Raw genomic sequence first — 20380 nt, 5'->3', positions numbered from 1 at the left:
AACTAGGGATGATTTCGGGTGCTACGGAAGGGGATGCAGATCCTGCTTCAAATGTGACATCCGTCGTGCTACTTATGTTGTTACAAAGCTGGTAAATAGTCTAAATCGGTAGGTCACATTCGTGAAAAGGGGAAGGGATTGTAGTTACGACATAAGGAACATATCCGATATTCTTTGTACATGTTGTATAGAGCCCAGGTGGTCGTGTGGTCTAGCGGGACGGCTGCAGTGCAGGCGATTTGGTGTCACGATATCACAGTTGCATGGGTTCGAATCCCGGCGAGGGAAGAACCAAAAATTTGCGAAAGCAAATTTACAGATCTAACATTGTTGGGTTGATGTTTAGACGAGTTGTATATATATATATATATATATATATATATATATATATAACGAGTAATCCATAACGTTCAACCAACTCGTGATGGCGTCCGTAATATTTACGAAGTGATGATTTCAACTTCACTATTTGGATCTCTTGGTTTAAAGATGAAAAAAGGTAACAAATAGCTGAAATCATCTCTTTTGTCGTAAAGTTTTGTTTTTAACCGACCCTTATAGTCAATTGCTAGATATAAGTCCTAATCAAATGGCCAAATCAAAAGCTCGGACACATCAAACGAATGGATAACAACTGTCATATTCCCGACTTGGTACAGGCATTTCCTTATGTAGAAATTTGTGGATTGAACCATGTTTTATAGCGCTAAACCTCTCACTTGTATGATAGTGGCATCAAACTCCGTTATATTTACAACGATGCGCGAACAAACAAACATAATAGTCAAAATTGTCAAAATATGGGTACAGCAGTCATCACCGTGTAAATGTATGTTTTGTTTGCTGTGCTTTCCAAAAATACAATATTGAAAATTGGCCAATCAATTAAAAGCTATATTAGCATAGCCCGCCCCTACCCGCATGCCCTGCTTCATCTGTAAGTTTCTGAGTTGCAAATGTTTTCAGATCAGTTTTCTAAGAGAAGAAAAATTGGATGTGGATCCAGGATTTTCAAATAGGGAGAGTGTGGTTGGGCGGCCCCTAAACTAGGCAAAACTCGTAGTGGAACCGGCTCGGGCGTCCACTTCCTATCTGCAAGGTGATAGAACGTACCACTGGAATAGGTCACCTTTTAAATTCAAGCTTGTAAATATGTGAATAAGTCGGGAAAGAACTATCAGAAATAGATGATTAAACCAATAAAGTTCCCATAACTTCTTCGTCTGTCATATTTCTTGGTTTTCCCGGCTGATTTTATCAATCATTTTTTTCATTTTTGGAACTCTGTTATTCCACTCTTACATTACAGACCCTTACACATCACATGAAACCCAAACAATATTGGAAAGGTTACTTTTGTACCTCCGCAATATATGAAAAGTTTACATTCATAAAGTCTAAATTATATCAAAAGGATGGGATAATAGAACACCAGCGGCACCCCTTATCAGTTAAGTAGTCCCCTCTTCCGAGAACAACAGGCTCCTGACTTAAAACAGATGCATAAACATGCAGCGGGTTTATATCTAAATAAATTAAAACAGCAATTAAGGTTACAACACAAGAAAATAAATATAGACTTCCAGAGGTCAAAATAAGGTTTTTAATCAATAATGGCAAGTATCAACCCTTGAAACCGCTATGAGTTTGGCCAAGATTTAAACAGTTGAACTAAAAGAGTTTCGAAGATCATTCATTTTTTTGTTGTTGTTTTTTTGTCGAGCCTTCGATTTTAGTTGAAAAAGCGAGACATAGCGATCCTAGATTCCGTCGACGTCGGTGTCGTCGGCGGCGTCCACAAATATTCACTCTGTGGTTAAAGTTTTTGAAATTTTAATAACTTTCTTGAAATATCCTGGATTTCTATTAAACTTGGACAGAAGCTTGTTTATGTTCATAAGATAGTATCCTGGAGTAAATTTTGTAAAAATAGAATTCCATTTTTTTCTGTATTTTACTTATAAATGGACTTAGTTTTTCTACGAGGGACCATTGCATTCACTCTGGGGTTAAAGTTTTTTTTAAATTTTAATAACTTTCTTAAACTATCCTAGAATTGTACGAAACTTGGCCAGAAGCTTGTTTATGATCATAAGATAGTATCCAGAAGTAAATTTTGAAAAAAAATCAAATTCCATTTCTTCCGTATTTTACTTATAACAATGTATAAATGGACTTAGTTTTTCTTCAAGTTAACATTACATACAGTCTGCAGTTAAAGTTTTTAAAACATTTATAAGATTCTTAAACTAGCCTGGATTTTTACCAAACTTGGACAGAAGCTTCTGACAAATCAAAAGATAGTATCGAGAGGAATAATTTTATTGATTTTTTTCATCATTTTTCTTTTTGTTGAGGGTGTGATTAATAGCAAAAGTAGGCGAAACACTGGGTTCCGCGGAACCCTTACAGATTTTATTTATTTATTTTTTTATTTTTGCAAGATCAATTATTGTTGACTCTCCGACCAGGCATTGCTTAGACAGGTTGTTTAAATGACTTGTTCAGCCCTCCTCTAAGTAACATGAGTGCATGTTCAGACGAAACTCGTATATGGTATTAAATGTTAATTGTCTTTATCCTTAAAACATATAATATCTATATTTTATCCAGAAAAATGAGAAATGGTACTCAAAAAAGGAGAGTTTCGTATGAAACTCGAATGGAATAAACTTTTATTCATTTTCATTATATACAAGTGTGGACACAGATGAGTGTGGATAGTATGTATGGATGTTTGACAGTGTCTTATGACAAAATGAGTTCTATGTTTTTTCTATATGGTGTTATTAACTATGTTGCACGATGACAACCAATCTGAGCATTATGAGTGTTATTTATTAATTTTTTTATGCCCCCACCTACAATAGTAGATAGGCATTATGTTTTTTGGTCTGTGGGTCCGTTCGTTCGTTTGTCCCGCTTTAGGTTAAAGTTTTTGGTCAAGGTAGTTTTTGATGAAGCTGAAGTCCAATCAACTCGAAACTTAGTACACATGTTCATTATGATATGATCTTTCTAATTTTAAAGCCAAATTAGACTTTTGACCCCTATTTCACGGTCCATTGAACATAGAAAATGGAAGTGGGAGTTTCAGGTTAAAGTTTTTGGTCAAAGTAGTTTTTGATGAAGCTGAATTCCAATCAACTTGAAACTTACTACACTTGTTGCATATGATATGATCTTTCTAATTTCAAAACTCATAACTGCTCCAAAAGTAATCTGATAGAATTTCAAGCATTTTAAGCCAATATTATCAACATCTACTAATGAGTCTTAATATGTCTACATATCTAAAAAGTCATAGTATTCAAAAGGTAATGCAAAATTATTCCTTTTCATTTTTTTTTGTTATATGGATACACATTTGAGTGATACATGTACCAATACAATATTTGTTGTGGTATGAAAGTGCAGTAATTAGCATTTACTGTAACTATGTTAATTCACACAAATTGAAAAATAAACAAATGAATGGACCAGATGCTCCGCAGAGCCCAGCTTTATACGACTGCAGAGGTCGAAGCCTGAACAGTTGGGGCTAGTATTGACACAACATTCAAGCTGGAAACAGCTCTGAGTTTGAATTGTGATTAAATAGATGACACAGCTTAGGTTTCTGACACAGAATGAATGTGGTCTAATGAACTTAAATATTTGTTTTGCTTTTGTGTTAGGAGCAATTCACTATGCTGCTGAATATTAATCCTTTCAAACAAAAATATCTAAAGAAATTTTCTTTTTAATTTCTGAAATGAGAAACATTTAGAGGAGACAAACTTCAGTTAAGAGATCAGAAACTAAAAAAATGTATAATTTTTCCATTTGTAAAAGGGCATACCCTAGAAAGTGCTTGCAATCACTGAATGGTTATTAATGACTGCTTTAATTTATCAGTTGGTAATAAAGTGAATATTGCATTGTATATTGTATAATTGATTTAAGTTGACTGAACAAAGAAAGATAACTCCAATTTTCAAAAAAGATTTCATAAAGCATTGGTATTAGGTAATTCAAGAACCATTCTGGACAAACTCCAATTAAGGGTCTTGAATTTACAAAAATGTTTGTTTTTGGTCCGTAATTATTAGACTGTTTGTCCCATAACCCACACAATATATCCGAACCTTCTACTTATGGTATTAAACATTGTGGTACAATTTCAGAACAATTGAAATACTTATACACAACTTTTTAAACCGACACTAGATTAAAGCTTGTTTTGGGCACCTTTGTACCCCTTATTCCTAAACCTTAGGGACCATAACCCCCAAAATCAATCCCAAGCTTCCTTTTGTGGTTATAAACGTTGTGTTATAATTTTGTTGATTTCTGTTGACTTATAATAAAGTTATTATCCAGAAACCATCTTTCGGACAGGATACCAATTTACGACCCCAAATTTTTTGTGGTTGTATAAAAATGTTGAACATGTGCAATGAAGTATAGTTTTAGAAATCGATTAGGGAGCTACCATTTGATTTTTATGGGGGGGGGGGCTAGGATGAAAAATTTTGTCCTGCCTTTTTTTTTAGTTGTAATCTCTGTCCTGCCTTTTTATTTTTCAGTCTATTCGGTCCTGCCTCTTTTTTTCTTAGCTTATCCTGACTTTTTTACAACAATTGTCATCCTGCCTTTTTTTTTTTGCCAAGTTACTCATCCTGCCTTTTTTTTTTACTCAAAATCCTGTCCTGCCTTTTTTTTTCAGATTTCATCCTAGCTCCCCCCATAAAAATCAAATGGTAGCTCCCTTAGACTGGATAGGCCTTATAATTTTTTTCCCTCCTAATTGAAGGACCGTTTACACTCAGGGCCGAGTCATCAGCAGGCAATACAGATGTATTAAAACAACCTAGCATCATATTGCTAGTAGTGGGAGTAGCATTGTCCGGTAAATTTGTTCCCACTTTTTTTTATAAAATGTATGGTTCAAATCAAAATAGAATGCTTTTATCTCCTGAATACTTACATTGTACATAGAGATGATACTACTTTGACAAATCCTTGTCCATTAGAGTTGTCTGTCAAATCTTAATTTCACAAAGAATGAATTGCATAACAATGAACTGAGCTCAAAGCAAAGTACTTTAATAATACACTTAGACAAAGAGCTAAATCCAGTGATATACTTTGTACTACAGGTCCTTCATGACCATCCATCCACCCAAACCATATCTCAATAACATTCCATACTACATGATTGGATTCAGAAGTCCTGAAAAAGACATGACTTTTTTTATCTTGTTTTAAGTATATATGCACAGGTTAAACCTTTATTGTGGATATAATCATTCAGTATCTAGCAACTATCAATTTGCTTCATGCACATATTGATATAGGTTGATTGCTCCTCTGTTGGAAATTAGAACACACCTCCATCTAATTTTAGTCAACTGACGAAGAAAAATTCAAAACTATATAAAATGTTATCTAAGACTTGTCAGTGTCTATTTCCTTTGCCACTGAATAAGATTCCATATTTACAACCAATGAAAATCAAATATCCCTCTAATAGACTTAGCATTGAAATCGTTTTCTAAAATGGTAGTTATGTGGAACCTAGAACTAAAAAAATTGAAACAATATATCTTAAATATTTCAAATGCATGTACATTTAATAATTCTCCAAAATTCACTTTATTTTTCCTTTTTTGGTTTTCTGTTGGAGACTGTATATTGACCTCTATGTAGCCTTTTCAACTTATAAAAGGGGGGATACATTTCCATAGAATTAAACTTTTCTGAAAGAATTGATTCCATTTATTTTCAATAAACAATAAGTATTGAAGTCTATAACAGGCATCTAGGAACAGGCTCAACATTATTTCTAAACATGTATTAATATATACCAAAATGTGGACAAACCTACATTAAATATTCTACTTCAACGACTTTAATTAGTGGAGTAGATCAAATTAAAAAGTCACAATGGTTAAAAACTCCAATGGCAGTCTTTCCTGCTAAAATCTTGATGTGTAGAATGTGATATACCATTTTTGGGTCTATATACTGTCCTTTAAATTTAGGTCATTTTGACACGGCAAAATATGAAAAAAAATGTAAACTATGGTCTGGAAAGCACACAGTTTGTGATATTTTAAGGTATCTTTACTAAGAAAACCTGCAAATCTCAGTGGCAGATCCAGAACTTTTCAAAAAGGTGTGGGGGCTCTGATGGACCAGAGGGTTGCCCACTCCCATCAAGCTTCAATGATTTCTTACATATATGTCATAAGCTAAATTTCCCCCACCCCCTTGGTCTGTCTATGCATCTGTTTATCGTTCTGCGAAATAGTACTACATCTTCTTTGGTTACATCTTCTGACATCAGACTCGGACTTCTCTTGAACTGAATTTTAATGTACGTATTGTTATGCGTTTACTTTTCTACATTGGTTAGAGGTATAGGGGGAGGGTTGAGATCTCACAAACATGTTTAACCCCGCCGCATTTTTGCGCCTGTCCCAAGTCAGGAGCCTCTGGCCTTTGTTAGTCTTGTATTATTTTAATTTTAGTTTCTTGTGTACAATTTGGAAATTAGTATGGCGTTCATTATCACTGAACTAGTATATATTTGTTTAGGGGCCAGCTGAAGGACGCCTCCGGGTGCGGGAATTTCTCGCTACATTGAAGACCTGTTGGTGACCTTCTGCTGTTGTTTTTTATTTGGTCGGGTTGTTGTCTCTTTGACACATTCCCCATTTCCATTCTCAATTTTAATTTTTCCCCTCCCTTACCTGGCCCTAGACAGTTGCTTACCTTTGTAAACATTTTATAATTATAGTCAGGTATATATTGATTGAGAGTAACTTACATAGTAGTTAATGGGACTCTTTTTCACACGGTTCTGTGAAATATAATACGGCAAATATATACCCGTACATACTATCCGCATAACACAGAAATCTGATAGATTTTCACTCCTCTGGGAAAAATCAACCTGTGAAATGAAATACCATGCCTGGAAAAAAATTACCGGGACAAATTATCCTCAGGATAAAATATCACAGAGGACGAAATAAACCGTTACATTACATGAGAAGCCGGTTTGGTTACAAATAATTATGTCACGTGAAGGCGCACTGACGTCACAATTTGCATTAATTTTGCAATACACTACAGTTCACTCATACAGAACCCATTATCATGCAAACATGCAACGTGAATGTGATTGGTTATCAAATAATACAGAATTTATGCACGTACAGTTAATATAGAAGAAATTAGTTCATCAAATGTGAGTTCGTGATCTTGTGGTTAAGACCGATGGCTACAGTGCTGAAAGTCCTGAGTTAGATTCTCACTTGGGGTGCTAAAAATATCAGTACATCAGAAGGGTAATTTTCACCCTCTCACACACATCTTTGTTAATGTTCCGGGATTGTTGAAAACTTGCATATTCATCAATATTTGATTTTGTGGTTTTAACAATCCAGACAGACAAATAGCAATAAGGTGTTTAGGAAAACATGACCTAAAACCTCCTTCATATATGACAAAAATACATGGGAACTCATATTGAATGGTCAAATGTGTTCAATATGAAAATTGAAATTAAGATGGTAAAATCAAATATTAGCCGTTACTGTAAATGGACTTAAAGTATGACTTTTCAGCAAATTTAAAGGGAAATGACACGGAAGGGGCCAAATAGTGTTCAAGGGGAGCAAATGCTATTTAAATTAGTATGCAGGTTTTAAATATAGAGGGAAGTTGAGTCATCTTTTTGGGTGAAGTTAAATACTGACTAGTGTGTGGTTCTCATTGGGTCTAAGCGTGACCAATATTGACAATTTTTCGCAAGCGTGAAATGTGAAAGTCAAATTATTGTGTCATGAAAACGGGAAATGAGGTCTGTCGTGAAAACGGGAAATGGGGTTCTGCAGGACCCCGGAAATGACAAAAAAATGAAAATTGCTCATGTACATAGTGTAAGCGGGATATGGGAATCTGACAAAACAGTAAGTGGGATCTGGGATCAGAACACCCCCCCCCCCCCCCCCCCCAATGAGACCCCCTTATGTAGATTTACCTTCTAATTCTATATAAAAAAAACACAACTAAGAACTACGTTTAATTCACTTTGACTACTGATATGCAAACCTAGAAATATTTCATAAAATAGTGATTGAAAGATTCATAACACTTTGAAAGGATAATTCAGACACGTGTTACGCGGGGAGCATGTTTTAAATTTGTTTACAAATAATAATGTCACGTGATCGCGCACTGACCTCAAGTTGCATCGCCCTTACAATTCACTAATACATGACCATTTTCATGCAAACATGCAACGTGAATGTGATTGGTTATCATATAATACAGAAATAATGCATGCACAGTTTAAGAAGAAATTAGTTCAATAAATCGATGCGATTTTCACTTTTGACACGAATAGGTCGGGTTGACATTACTGTCATCGAGATAATATTGAGATAAATGGGATAAAACGGACCGTCAAAAAGGTCTAGAGGAGCACATCAGTAGAACCTTAACATTAATAAGTAATACTTACCAAAATTTCTCTAATTAAAGAACTATATAACTGAAATTTCACAAAGATAACGGTAAACATTTTGTTGATGGTGATGATGCTATTATCGATCCGTTGAATTCAGGGTCAACGGAATTTTTTGCGTTGCGTTTAAATCATTGAGGCCATCTATTTTTATTGCGGGTTCCACATATATAAATCGGAATTAAAGAAAAAATGGAATGTTGTTAGCAGAATCAAAACAGAAATGATGAACATTGCAACATTTTCAGCAAAATATAAATAGGATGGAGGATCTGTGTATTCACATTATTTGTAAAACTCTCCTTATTCATGTGAAGCGTGTGCTTTACATCGAGGCTTGCTATGCTTATCATTGACGCCACAGTACTTCAACCAATCAGACAATGTTTATTTTGGGCATTTGACTTTTTTTAACTCAGATTTTGGAATATTTTAATCGAAATTATAGAAAAATGGAATGTTGTTAGTACATATAAAATAGAAAATGATGAATACTTTTAGCTAAAGATAATTTGGATGGGGGTTCTGTGTATTCACATTATTTGCACAACTCTCCTTACTGATGCCATATTTTGGAGGGCCCTCATGGGGTTTTTGATTATGTGATTACTTGGCCGTTTTTTTAATGATTATTTGATTATTAAGCCAAATATTTCATGATTATTTGATTACCTAGGACTGTATTTTTAGTTTATGATTATTTGATTACTAAAGATAAGCAAATATTTAATGATTATGTGATTATATTGGCAAAAAAATGGTGATTATGTGATTACTAGGACCCCCCCCCCATGAGGGGCCTCATTTTGGAATTTCCGTGACCTAAATGGTTCGCGAAAATTAATATTTTTATATATAGTATAGTAATTATAGGGTTGGAGTGTCATGTAGAACTCTTAAAAACGTAGATAAATTTTTACACGACCTGCTTGCATATTTCATTTGTACTTGCGTTAAAAAAACATTTTGATGTCAGATTGGCGTGCTTTAACACGTGTCGTATGAACATGTATCAATACCATACATCAATATACTGTTCTTAATACCATTTTATTTAAGATAAAGACGACCCATATTTTTCTGACATTTCGGACAAAGTCACATTATACTTTATATTAAAGGGAGGGTATCTATTGTTGTTTTTTCTGAGTTCTGTTCTAATCATGATCAATGTGAGTATATTTCCTTAGGCGGATCCAGGGGGGCCCTGGGGGCCCGCCCCCCCCCCCCTTTGTGGGAAAAATTTGTTTGATTATATAGGGAATCATTAAAGCATGACTGGAGCGGGCCCCCATTAGGGAAAGTTCTGGATCCGCCACTGATTTCAATTAAATATTCATATGCCTACATCGTATAGTATATGGTATACGTACGTAAAAAGGATGAACACAGTAAAGTTTTGAACTCTGATGGAGAACAATGTGAATCTGATTCATTCGAAAGGTTAGATTACATTCTAAATCACTCGATTTTCGAAAACAATCAGCAATAAACACTATTTCAGTTTCACTATAAATATGTAGAAAGCGCTACTTAAATATATGATTTATTTTTGCTATTGCACATGTTAGTATTCAGTCTTTATGTTACTACTTTTAAGCTCTCTTTGCCAAAGGTCCAGGTGAGATTTTCTCATCACTTGGCGTCCGTCGATGTCGTCGTCGGCTGTTAACCAAAAAAATATTGGAACAAATTTAACCAAAGTTTGCCACAACCATCGTTTAGGTATCTATTTTTAAAATGTGTCCGATTATCCTGCCCGCCAACCAAGATGTCCGACATGGCCAAACATGTCGATTTCTTATAGGAGTTATTGATCTTAAATGGCAAATGTTATCACATTTTTCTTCATTTTTGCCTTTTATTTTAAAATGATATAGTTTATAGAGAGAAACTTTAAATTGCGAAAATGAATCAGCTAGACATGTTCTACAAATAAGTCTTATGGTTGAAATCGTGGACTCCTTATTAGAGTTATGACCCTTTGATGACGAATGTTTTGCATTTTGCCCAATATCTTAAAAATTATAATAGATAGATATAAACTTAATTTAGGCAAAAATGATCAGCAAGACAAAATTTACACTTAATTCAATTATGATAGAAATTGTCCGATGACTATTATTGGAGTTATGGCCCTTAAATGACGACTTTTACCAAAATATTTTGGGGAGAGAAAGAACAGTGATATTGTTGGCTTTTTTCAAAACTACCTTTACACTTTTATATTGGGAAAATATGCGTAATTTTTATCAAATTGAGAAATTTATAATAAACCATGAATTTGACTGGAACTTCAATTTGCAGACCCCCTTTCAAGGGATAAACACTCATTTAAAATAAGAGCCCTTATTGTCAGTGATGATACATAAATAGACCCTCAAATCTGCACATATAGTCATTTTAAGCATGAAAAATGTTAAAATGAGTGTTTTTCACTTTGAATTCATGCACTATTACTACTGAGACTGCACTGTTTGGGGAAAAAAAGTTGTCTTTTTGGGAATAATTTTAAGCCATGTTTTTTTTTAAATTGGGATTCTTCTCCAAGGGAAAAAAGCCTTTATTCTCTGTTAATTTATGTCTTATATGATAAGATCTACTAATAAGTCAAATCTTGCTCCTCTATTTAGGAGTCCTTTTTGTTTTTACTCTCTTTTATGTTTTGAGCAAAAATTATTATAGCTAGAGAGAAACTAAATGGACTAAATGTATTTTTGTCCATCTGATGAGTTAAGCCTTTTTTCAACTGATTTTTATAGTTCGTTCTTATGTTGTACTGTTATACCACTGTCCCAGGTTAGGGGGATTGGGAGGGTTGGGATCCCGCTAACATGTTTAACCCCGCCACATTATTTATGTAAGTCAGGAGCCTATAATTTAGTGGTTGTCGTTTTTTATGTGTTACATATTTGTTTTTCGTTCATTTTTTTTTTACATAAATAAGGCCGTTAGTTTTCTCGTTTGAATTGTTTTACATTGTCTTATCGGGGCCTATTATAGCTGACTATGCGGTATGGGCTTTGCTCATTGTTGAAGGCCGTACGGTGACCTATAGTTGTTAATGTCTGTGTCATTTTGGTCTTTTGTGGATAGTTGTCTCATTGGCAATCATACCACATCATCTTTTTTTTTTATAAATGATCAGCTTAACAAGATCATTTAAAACAGAGATTTTTGTCACGAGTTCTATTCTCGCCTACACTTTTGTAGTGTTATTTTTCATATAGACCGTTGTGAGCCACAAAGACTTTTTAGAACCTCTATTTCATTTGGTCAAATTCATGTAGTTGCTGACAGGTTTTGCATGGCAATTTTTAATAACTGTAATCCGCAAATGTTCAATTAATTTAGTATTATCGAAAATAAAACTTAATCTACTTCAAAAATTAGTTTTTATTGGATTTTATCCAAATAACAATACATCGCAAATAACGAGAAAGGGATTATTTTTACAAAAAATCTGACGATTAAAATTATCGTAAGTCATACTTAATTAAATGTGTATGACTAACGAACTTTTTTACTCTTTAAGATTTTTTGCGAAAAGGCCGCAGAACTGTAAATTGAATTTGAAACTTTGCCTACGAAAAATTATTTAATCTTCTTTGGAAACTGATGAACAAGGTAATAGATGGACGTCCAGTTGTCAAATGTAAACATCAGTGATGATTCAATTCACAAAAATCTACCAGAAAAAAATCTCATTAGTCAAGAACATTTCAATTTAACTTTTCATTGAGATTTGTGTTAACTTTTTTAACGTTTCAGACTGTTTGTTCGCCTCAGATTGTAATTGAATTAGATAAAAAGATTTTTTGTTTGGTGAATTTCTTGTTTGAATTCTTTTTAATTTATTATTAACATGTCAATATATTCCGCAATTTAAAAATGTCAGCTTCCAATAGTTACAGATAAATAGAATTTTATCGCTGGTTGTCATCCAATCATTACCATTGCTACAAAATGACTGCATTAGAATTTCCGTTACATTAGCTCACAAGCACTTGTCTCAGAATATTTTTTCCTATATACTTTAATATAACACTAGGAAATTTTTTTTCTGAGACAAGTGCCTGTGCATTAGCTAGATAATATCCGTGCGAAGCTTTTGATAAAAGTCGTCAAATTTTATTTTAGTTTTGATAAATGTCACGTTTACATTCTAAATCTAAGAAAAGTCTATTTACTCTTACAAGTATAAGCTGTTGTGTGTTTATCACAATACTGACCCTTTTGCTGATGATTGCACTTTGCCTGTGATTATAAAAAAGGGTATGTAAGTCAAACACTTACAAAGCACTCGAGGTCACACCCGGTTTTAGATCAGCTTTTGGTTTTCTATGTTGACATGTGTTTTGTGTACTGGTGTTTGTCATTTGGTCGTTTGTCGTTTCTTGCCATGCCGTTGTCAGTTTGTTTTCGAGTTTGACTGTCCATTTAGTATCTTTCGCCACTCTTTTGATACTGTTTGAAAAAATATTTGTTTTTGGTGCGATAAAAAAAAAACCCACAGGTATGTTACTTATTATTGTAAGTGTGTCAATAACAAAAACAAGACAATTTGTATAGATTCATAGCAGAAACTGTCTGCCATGTACGATGAAACTTTAAAGATATATTTAATAATGATCAGCATATTAATGGAATTCGCTGTGAAAAGGTCTTTGTGTTGTTATTGATGTTACTCTTGTATGATCATATCCACTATGTTAAAAAAACCGTTGATCATCAAAAATTGATACCGTTTATGTTACTATCAAAAAAGTTAATTCTTCATTAGCGTTTCTAAAAAGAATCAAGAAATACTTGAGAATCTTTAGGCAAGATTTTTATTTTACGATACTTATTTCACATTTAGAATGCTGTTGTAATCTAATACAAATATGGCATGTCTTCCTGATGACTGTTGGGAACTAGCACCTCACTAAAATGCGATTCAGGACGTTGAACATCCACTCGTCATAACAGTTCCACATGTTTGGAATAAAGAAATAAAAAAGGGGGAAGTCCATAAAACCCTGGATACACAATTACCGAGCCACCGGTCAAAAGTGGCAGGAAGAAAATAAACAAATACAGAATAAGGGGAAATTATTTTCTAACTACTAGTGTCAAATTAAATTTCAATTTTATCACAGTATTATACTTGGGTATCTTTTACACTAAAACAAAAGTAAACTCCCTAATCAAAATGCAATATAGAATTTGAAATATAGTGGTTTGAAAGCACTTTTTTGTTTGTTATTTGTTTAGCTTAATCGCAATGCCAGAAATAAACAAAGTTGACCAGAAACAAATATCAGAATGGATCGGAGGGCGACAAAAGTACACATTGTTGTTCAAAGCATCAAGGGACGGTTGCGTTGCCACAACATTCCATTCCAAGTGTAACAATAAAGGTGCAACAGTTACAGTGCTGTATAATGCCAATGGTTCAGTTTATGGAGGTTACACATCTGTAGCTTGGAGAAGTACAGGCGCTTATTCAATCGACAATAAAGCATTTTTGTTCAGATTGTATCTAAATGGAACAGCAAAACCAGTTCAATTTCCTGTCACTGTACCAGGGCATGCTATAAATGACAATCCAAATTATGGACCAACTTTTGGTGGTGGACATGACTTGTATACATTTAATGGGACTGTCACTCATGATGGTACATGTTATCCTTTAAATGGTTCTGCAAACTTTGGTAATTCATATAACATGAAAGGAGAGAACTTGAACACAATTGGTAATGGGAATCTGAAAGTTACAGATCTTGAAGTTTACATGGTAGAGGGTAAGTAAGACGTATTGCCATTAAATTGTTGGTCTATGACTAAGTAGCATATTTATTGTTTTATTTTCATTTTTTGCTATATTTATTATATACATAATGTACACAGCCATGTATCACCATCACTGCTGGTGATCCGATGGATAAATCTGTTGTAGAGTTGTCACTGGCTCAGACGTACTTATATATATATCATCTCCATGCCTTATATATCATGTACTGTAGTACGATGCTAGATTAAAACTGACGAGGAAAGGTAACACACGACCACCGAAAGCTTTATTATAGAAGCCCAGGTGGTCGAGTGGTCTAGCGGGACGGCTACAGTGCAGGCGATTTGGTGTCACGATATCTCAGTAGCATGGGTTCGAATCCCGGCGAGGGAAGAACAAAAAATTTGCAAAAGCAAATTTACAGATCTAACATTGTTGGGTTGATGTTTAGACGAGTTGTATATATATGTTCCAGACCGTATGAGTATTTGGACCGTACGCGTACGGTCTGGACCGTATGTGTATCTTTCCAAAATACTCATACGGTCGGACCGTCTGATTAATATTAAATAAGATGATGGTCAGGTTTATTAGATACAAATGCATATAACAGATCAACATAACTTAACTATCAAATTATTATAAAAAAGTTCAATTGTAATTGAAACAAAAACTTTATATTTTAACTTTTTTTTAAATTCACGCTAATTAAATCTGTAAATCTCTTGTATCGACTAGCATGTCGATCAGTAATACATTAATTGAATTATGATCACTGAAATTGAAGATATCGGAAGTAAATATCATGTGGGAGGTCAATTGTTTTGGAATATTTAGCAACTTTACCAAAAGATGCAAATGCAAAGAACATGCATGAACTGCATACATGAAAATATAAAAAATATTACGTTACTTGAATTGTGTCACCAAAATCGGATTCAGATATACAATTAACAAAATACTAAATTTCAATTGTTCGTTTGTCGTTTGATCTAATTGTAATAAATTATCAATAACAATTTGTATAACTTAAAATCACTATTAAAATAAAGATTGTGATAAATGCTTGTTTCAATTTAATTTATTACCCATATGATCAAATAACATGTATGGTCAGCTCGTACCGGACCGTACGCGTATACTCATACGGTCCGATCGTACGCGTATGGTCGGACCGTACGAGTATACGTATACGGTCCGGACCGTACGCGTACGGTCCAAATACTCATATGGTCTGGAACATATATATGTGTGTAAGCCATTGGCCAATATGGGTGTTAAGTGATTTGAAAAAAATAAGCAAATACTATACCTTACTTAAAGCATGTTAGAATAAAAAGAAATGAATTTCTGGTTAAGCACAAGCAAACTTATCGTACAATACAAATAAAAATTAATGACTTGCATGGATCAAATAGATAGTTTTACCATAATTCGGATGACTTTAATAGACACATTTAATATATACAACAATAGCCAGACTTCCGATGATGTAACTAAAAATAGTTTTTTTAAGACGTATAACTCTCACTGTAACTGACTGATCTCAAGTGTCAATTTAAATACAATTGGTTGGATTTTTTTGGGCTTTTGTTAAGTTAATTATAGGAGAAAATAAAGTCTAGTTTGCAATATTAACAATACTTTTAGAAATATAAAATAAGAAACGCAATAGCTTTAATATGATATCATGTTTGTATTCAAAATAATCTAGTTAAAACGTTCAGCTATCTAAGAAGATTTTACCTTCATTTACACGTTAAAAATTGCATATGAAAACTAATGCGGAACATTAATTTACAAGAATCAGATATATGATTAGACAGTTGAAATATTTTCAGAACTTCCAAATGCTCCGTTGGAAAATCCATGGAGGAGAACACCTGAATGGAACCTTAAGGTGAGGTGCTAACAAATAACCAAAAAACAAAATAACAAAAAATATACCTGGCACTATCTTTAAATCTAACGCAAAATTATTTTAATACATAGTTTATCACATTTTTAAGTATTGCTGATCATCACATAACCTATGTTTTTGAAACAAAAGTCATAATTACGATCAAATTATTTATAAGTAAATGATTAATTATCATCTAAAAATCTCTAGAGAAACAGATTCAACTACCAAAACTTGACCAATACGATATGTTTCCACTCTCGATAGTTAATTAAAAAAAATTTTAAACGCTTGGAGAGCTTCGCGTTTTAAATTTGAAAATTCAACTGTCTCGAGTGGATAAATATCGTATTACACTTGATGCAGTGGTAGAATCTATCTATATATAGCCACCGAACGCTTTGTTATTATAGTGCCTAGGTAGTTGAGTGGTGTAGCGCGTCGGATGTAATGCAAGGCGATTTGGTGCCACAATATCTCAGTAGCATGAGTTCGAATCCCGGCAAGGGAAGAACAACAAAATTTCGAAAGCAAATTACAGATTTAACATTGTTCGGCTGATGTTTAGACGAATTATATATACAGAATGTATAGTTTCAGCCTTGTATCACCATCATTGATGGTGATCCGATGGATAAAAGCTGTTTTAAATTCGTCATTGGTTCAGACGTATATATATTTTAATTTATGTGACTTTTTAAACAGTTCTTAGAAGAGTTGAAGGCGAATGTTGAGCATTATAAACCGTTGAAAGAACTGAAAATTCAGCAGGCCAGAATTTTACTCGTTGGTCAAGTTGGAGCAGGGAAATCGAGTTTTTTCAACACTGTCAACTCTATATTCCGAGGATACATCACTAGTCAAGCCTGCAGCGGTAACGCTGAACATAGTCTCACAACAGTGGTATGTAATATATGATTAAGGTTTATAAAGATTAAACAAGCACCCGTATGCAAACATATATTTATTGTGTAATATTTCTGTGATCGCAATCTCTTTAATTGTTTCTCTTTAAACAGTTTGACAAGTACGAATTTCCGCTCCTACTAGTATCTTGATTAATCTTAATATCTTATTATAACTTAGCTTCGCTTTTTCTATCTTTATATGTAAGCAATTTTGCAATACAGATAGTTGTCCAGATTTCAAATGAATTAAGATTGAATAAAGATTTAATAATTTTCTCTATAACTTATATCTCGGTATTGCATATAGATACTAACTTTTATTTGTTTTTATGTTTATTTGATTTTAGTACAGAACATATCAAGTTAGAAATGGACCATCTGGAAAACCAATGAATTTTCGCCTTCATGATACACGTGGTCTAGAGGCTGACCAAGGAATAGATGGACATGAAATTAGCTATATCGTAGATGGACATTTGCCAGACAGACATCAGGTAGTATTCACTTTAAAAGGTATAACTACTTGAAGAGTATCAAACATTACTTTAATAGCTAAGCAATAAGTGGTATTGTGGCCAATATATATAATTGTTTCTTTAAAGTCTTTAAAAACTCTATTCATCAGGTGATGCAAAAATCTGCCTCCATATTTATAATAACATGAAGAGATATTCCTGAAACCAGAATAGCAAAACATGTTAAATGATTTAAAATTGAAACTGATGGGTTATTAGAACGAATATCGGATTTACGCTTGCTTTTTTTGTGTGTATTATTTCGAAATTTCTTGCTTTGACTTAAAATAACTCATAAAGAGCACAGAAATCCAGTAAGTTAACCGGTGGCAAATGATATAATAACAGCCTGCTTAATTATAATTCATTTCCGGGAATCAAGATACATCAACATTCTTTGTGCCTTTGGCGACTCTCCCGAATAATCTATTATAATTAAAAATGTAACAATCTGCGAGTAAAAATAATGGAAATTAAGTGATCTTTTTTCAGTTCAATCCATCACTGCCAATTTCTCCAGAGATACCTGGATTTATAACTAGTCCACAACTGTCCGACAAGATACACTGTGTAGCATTTGTAATGGACAGTAGTACAGTTGATGTTTTACCAGAAAAAGTTCTTGAGAGGATTAAGAGCTTACAGACAAGACTCAATCAAAAGGGTATGTGGAAATACGTAAAATACACACAACACTCCTGGCATAAACTGTTAATTCAGAAATTATTGGCATCATTTGTTACTGCAACTTTTTAATAAAGGACACAAATTCAATATTAATAAAAGCGATTTCAGGAAAATCTGCATACAGTTATATGCATCTAATATACCAATGCCAGATTTTAACATTGCGATACTCACCCAGTCACAATATTCGCATTTATGAAAACATCGCAATAGCATCTGGATTTACAGTTATTTTCTTTTAAAATCTCTTCCCCTATAGCCCTCCCTAAAAAGAAAGGCAAAGACACACCAGTTATTTATCTCAGTAGTAAAAGACAAACTGACAACGCCATGCCAAAAACAAAATTAAAAAAAAAACATGAAAAGAACAACATTTTTTTTCGTAAATTTTAGTAATCTTTTACAAAAATATTACCGAGACAAAGGCCATAATCATCATTAGGGTATCAAGTTTAAATAATGTGTCTTATGAACCCGCTTGCCAATCAACATGGCCAAAATTGTTAAAACAGAACATAGAGATTTAATGCAGATTTTGGCTTATATCTCTAAAACTAAAGCAAAAAAATAACGCTTTCATTATTTCAGGCATCAATTGTAAACAAAAATAACAGGTTAGCGACACAGGCTCATTGGAGCCTCTAGTTCGTATTCTTGTCTTTCATTTTTGCTTATTTTTCTTTGTTTAAAGAGTGCAATTTTGTTTTTCTATATTGGCATAGCTGTTTGTTTTTATAGTGATTAAGATTATAATCTCAAGTTGACTGCTGTACTAGAAATTTTTTTTACCTTTATTATGTCTGTCTGTTTTGCTCACACATTGTTTTCAATATAATGGAATGCTATACAACTGTCATACACGTGAGAGGTTAATTATAAGTTTGCTATAAAACCAGGTTAAATCCACTATTTTCTACAAAGGTCTGTACCAAATCCGGAGTATGACAGTTGTTTTCCATTCGTTTGATGAGTTTCAGCTTTTGATTTTGCCATTTGTTAAAGACTTATCGTTTCGAATTTTTCTTAACTTTCGCTACTAAATAATTTTGCCAATAATTTTTTGGACACAATGTTGTCTTTTTGATTGTACTCATGATTTTCGATTGCCACCTTGGGGTATTTTCTATCGGTCAATGAACATAATGACTTATTTGCAATTATTTATATAGCAAAATATATAAGTTGAACAGAATTATTTTTTATGTATCGATTTTAATAGAAAAATGAATATCTTGCAAGACCTGGATTTTTGGTAAAAATATGTTTTAAAATAAACTCATCATAGATACCAGGATTGAAATTTGTACTTGCGCAGACATGCGTTTTATCTGAAATAGACTCACCAATGACACTAGAATATAAAAAAAAGTAGTTAAAAAGGCCAATTAAAGTACGAAGTTGAAGAGCAGTCAGGACCAACAGTTCTTAAAGTTTTGCCAAATACAGCTAAGGTAATCTATAAACTAGTAACTGATTTTTTTCCAGGTGTACCACAGGTAGTGCTATTGACCAAAGTAGATAAAGTATGTCCTATAATGACCGAGGAATCTGTTTCAAGAGTGTTCTATAGTCCAATCGTTCAAGAGGTTGTAGACCGGGTGTCACAGATCATGGGGCTACCAAGGGCTCATATACTACCACTTAAAAACTATGAGAGCGAGATGGAACTTGATGATAATGTCAGCACTCTAGCGCTCATAACATTGCAACAAGTCTTACGGTTTGCTGATGACTATATGTACAATTATCTCGATTTACTGGAGGAGGGAAAGCTGAAACAAGAGAACATTCGGGAATAAGACAAAAAACTGTAAATAAAAGTTGATTATGAGCCATAAAAATCAATATACTATGTAACGAGAATGTTTGGTTGATATACTCGACTGCCTTATTATGGCAATTTATTTTCTAAACCATCACAGGGAGAAAGTTAATGGTATTATTTACGTCGTCTTTCTGCTAATGAAGACATTCATTACAATTATTTACTAATTATTGTATATTCATGTGTCTCTTTTGCAAATAAAACAAGGTGCTAGTATTTGAAACTGGATTAAATGCCATTAAATATAAACT

At 33.4% G+C, this 20380-nt stretch overlaps 1 protein-coding gene across 1 annotated transcript in view; it reads left to right on the top strand.

Annotated features, from left to right (window-relative positions):
* LOC143069229 (interferon-induced protein 44-like) overlaps positions 1-20352 on the top strand; it is a 21467-nt gene extending 1115 nt beyond the window's left edge. Inside the window, exons 2-7 of the mRNA XM_076243761.1 lie at positions 13775-14304; positions 16136-16194; positions 16900-17097; positions 17450-17596; positions 18110-18281; positions 19790-20352. Coding sequence (XP_076099876.1) covers positions 13785-14304; positions 16136-16194; positions 16900-17097; positions 17450-17596; positions 18110-18281; positions 19790-20103 — 1410 coding nt within the window. The 5' untranslated portion in view covers positions 13775-13784 and the 3' untranslated portion in view covers positions 20104-20352. The remainder of the gene's footprint in view (positions 1-13774; positions 14305-16135; positions 16195-16899; positions 17098-17449; positions 17597-18109; positions 18282-19789) is intronic.
* Positions 20353-20380: the final 28 nt, after the last annotated feature.

The sequence above is a fragment of the Mytilus galloprovincialis genome, chromosome 3, assembly GCF_965363235.1.
Source record: "Mytilus galloprovincialis chromosome 3, xbMytGall1.hap1.1, whole genome shotgun sequence".
NCBI classification, from domain to species: domain Eukaryota; kingdom Metazoa; phylum Mollusca; class Bivalvia; order Mytilida; family Mytilidae; genus Mytilus; species Mytilus galloprovincialis.
The sequence above is the reverse complement of the archived record's forward strand: the minus strand, read 5'-3'. Positions and strand labels throughout refer to the sequence as shown.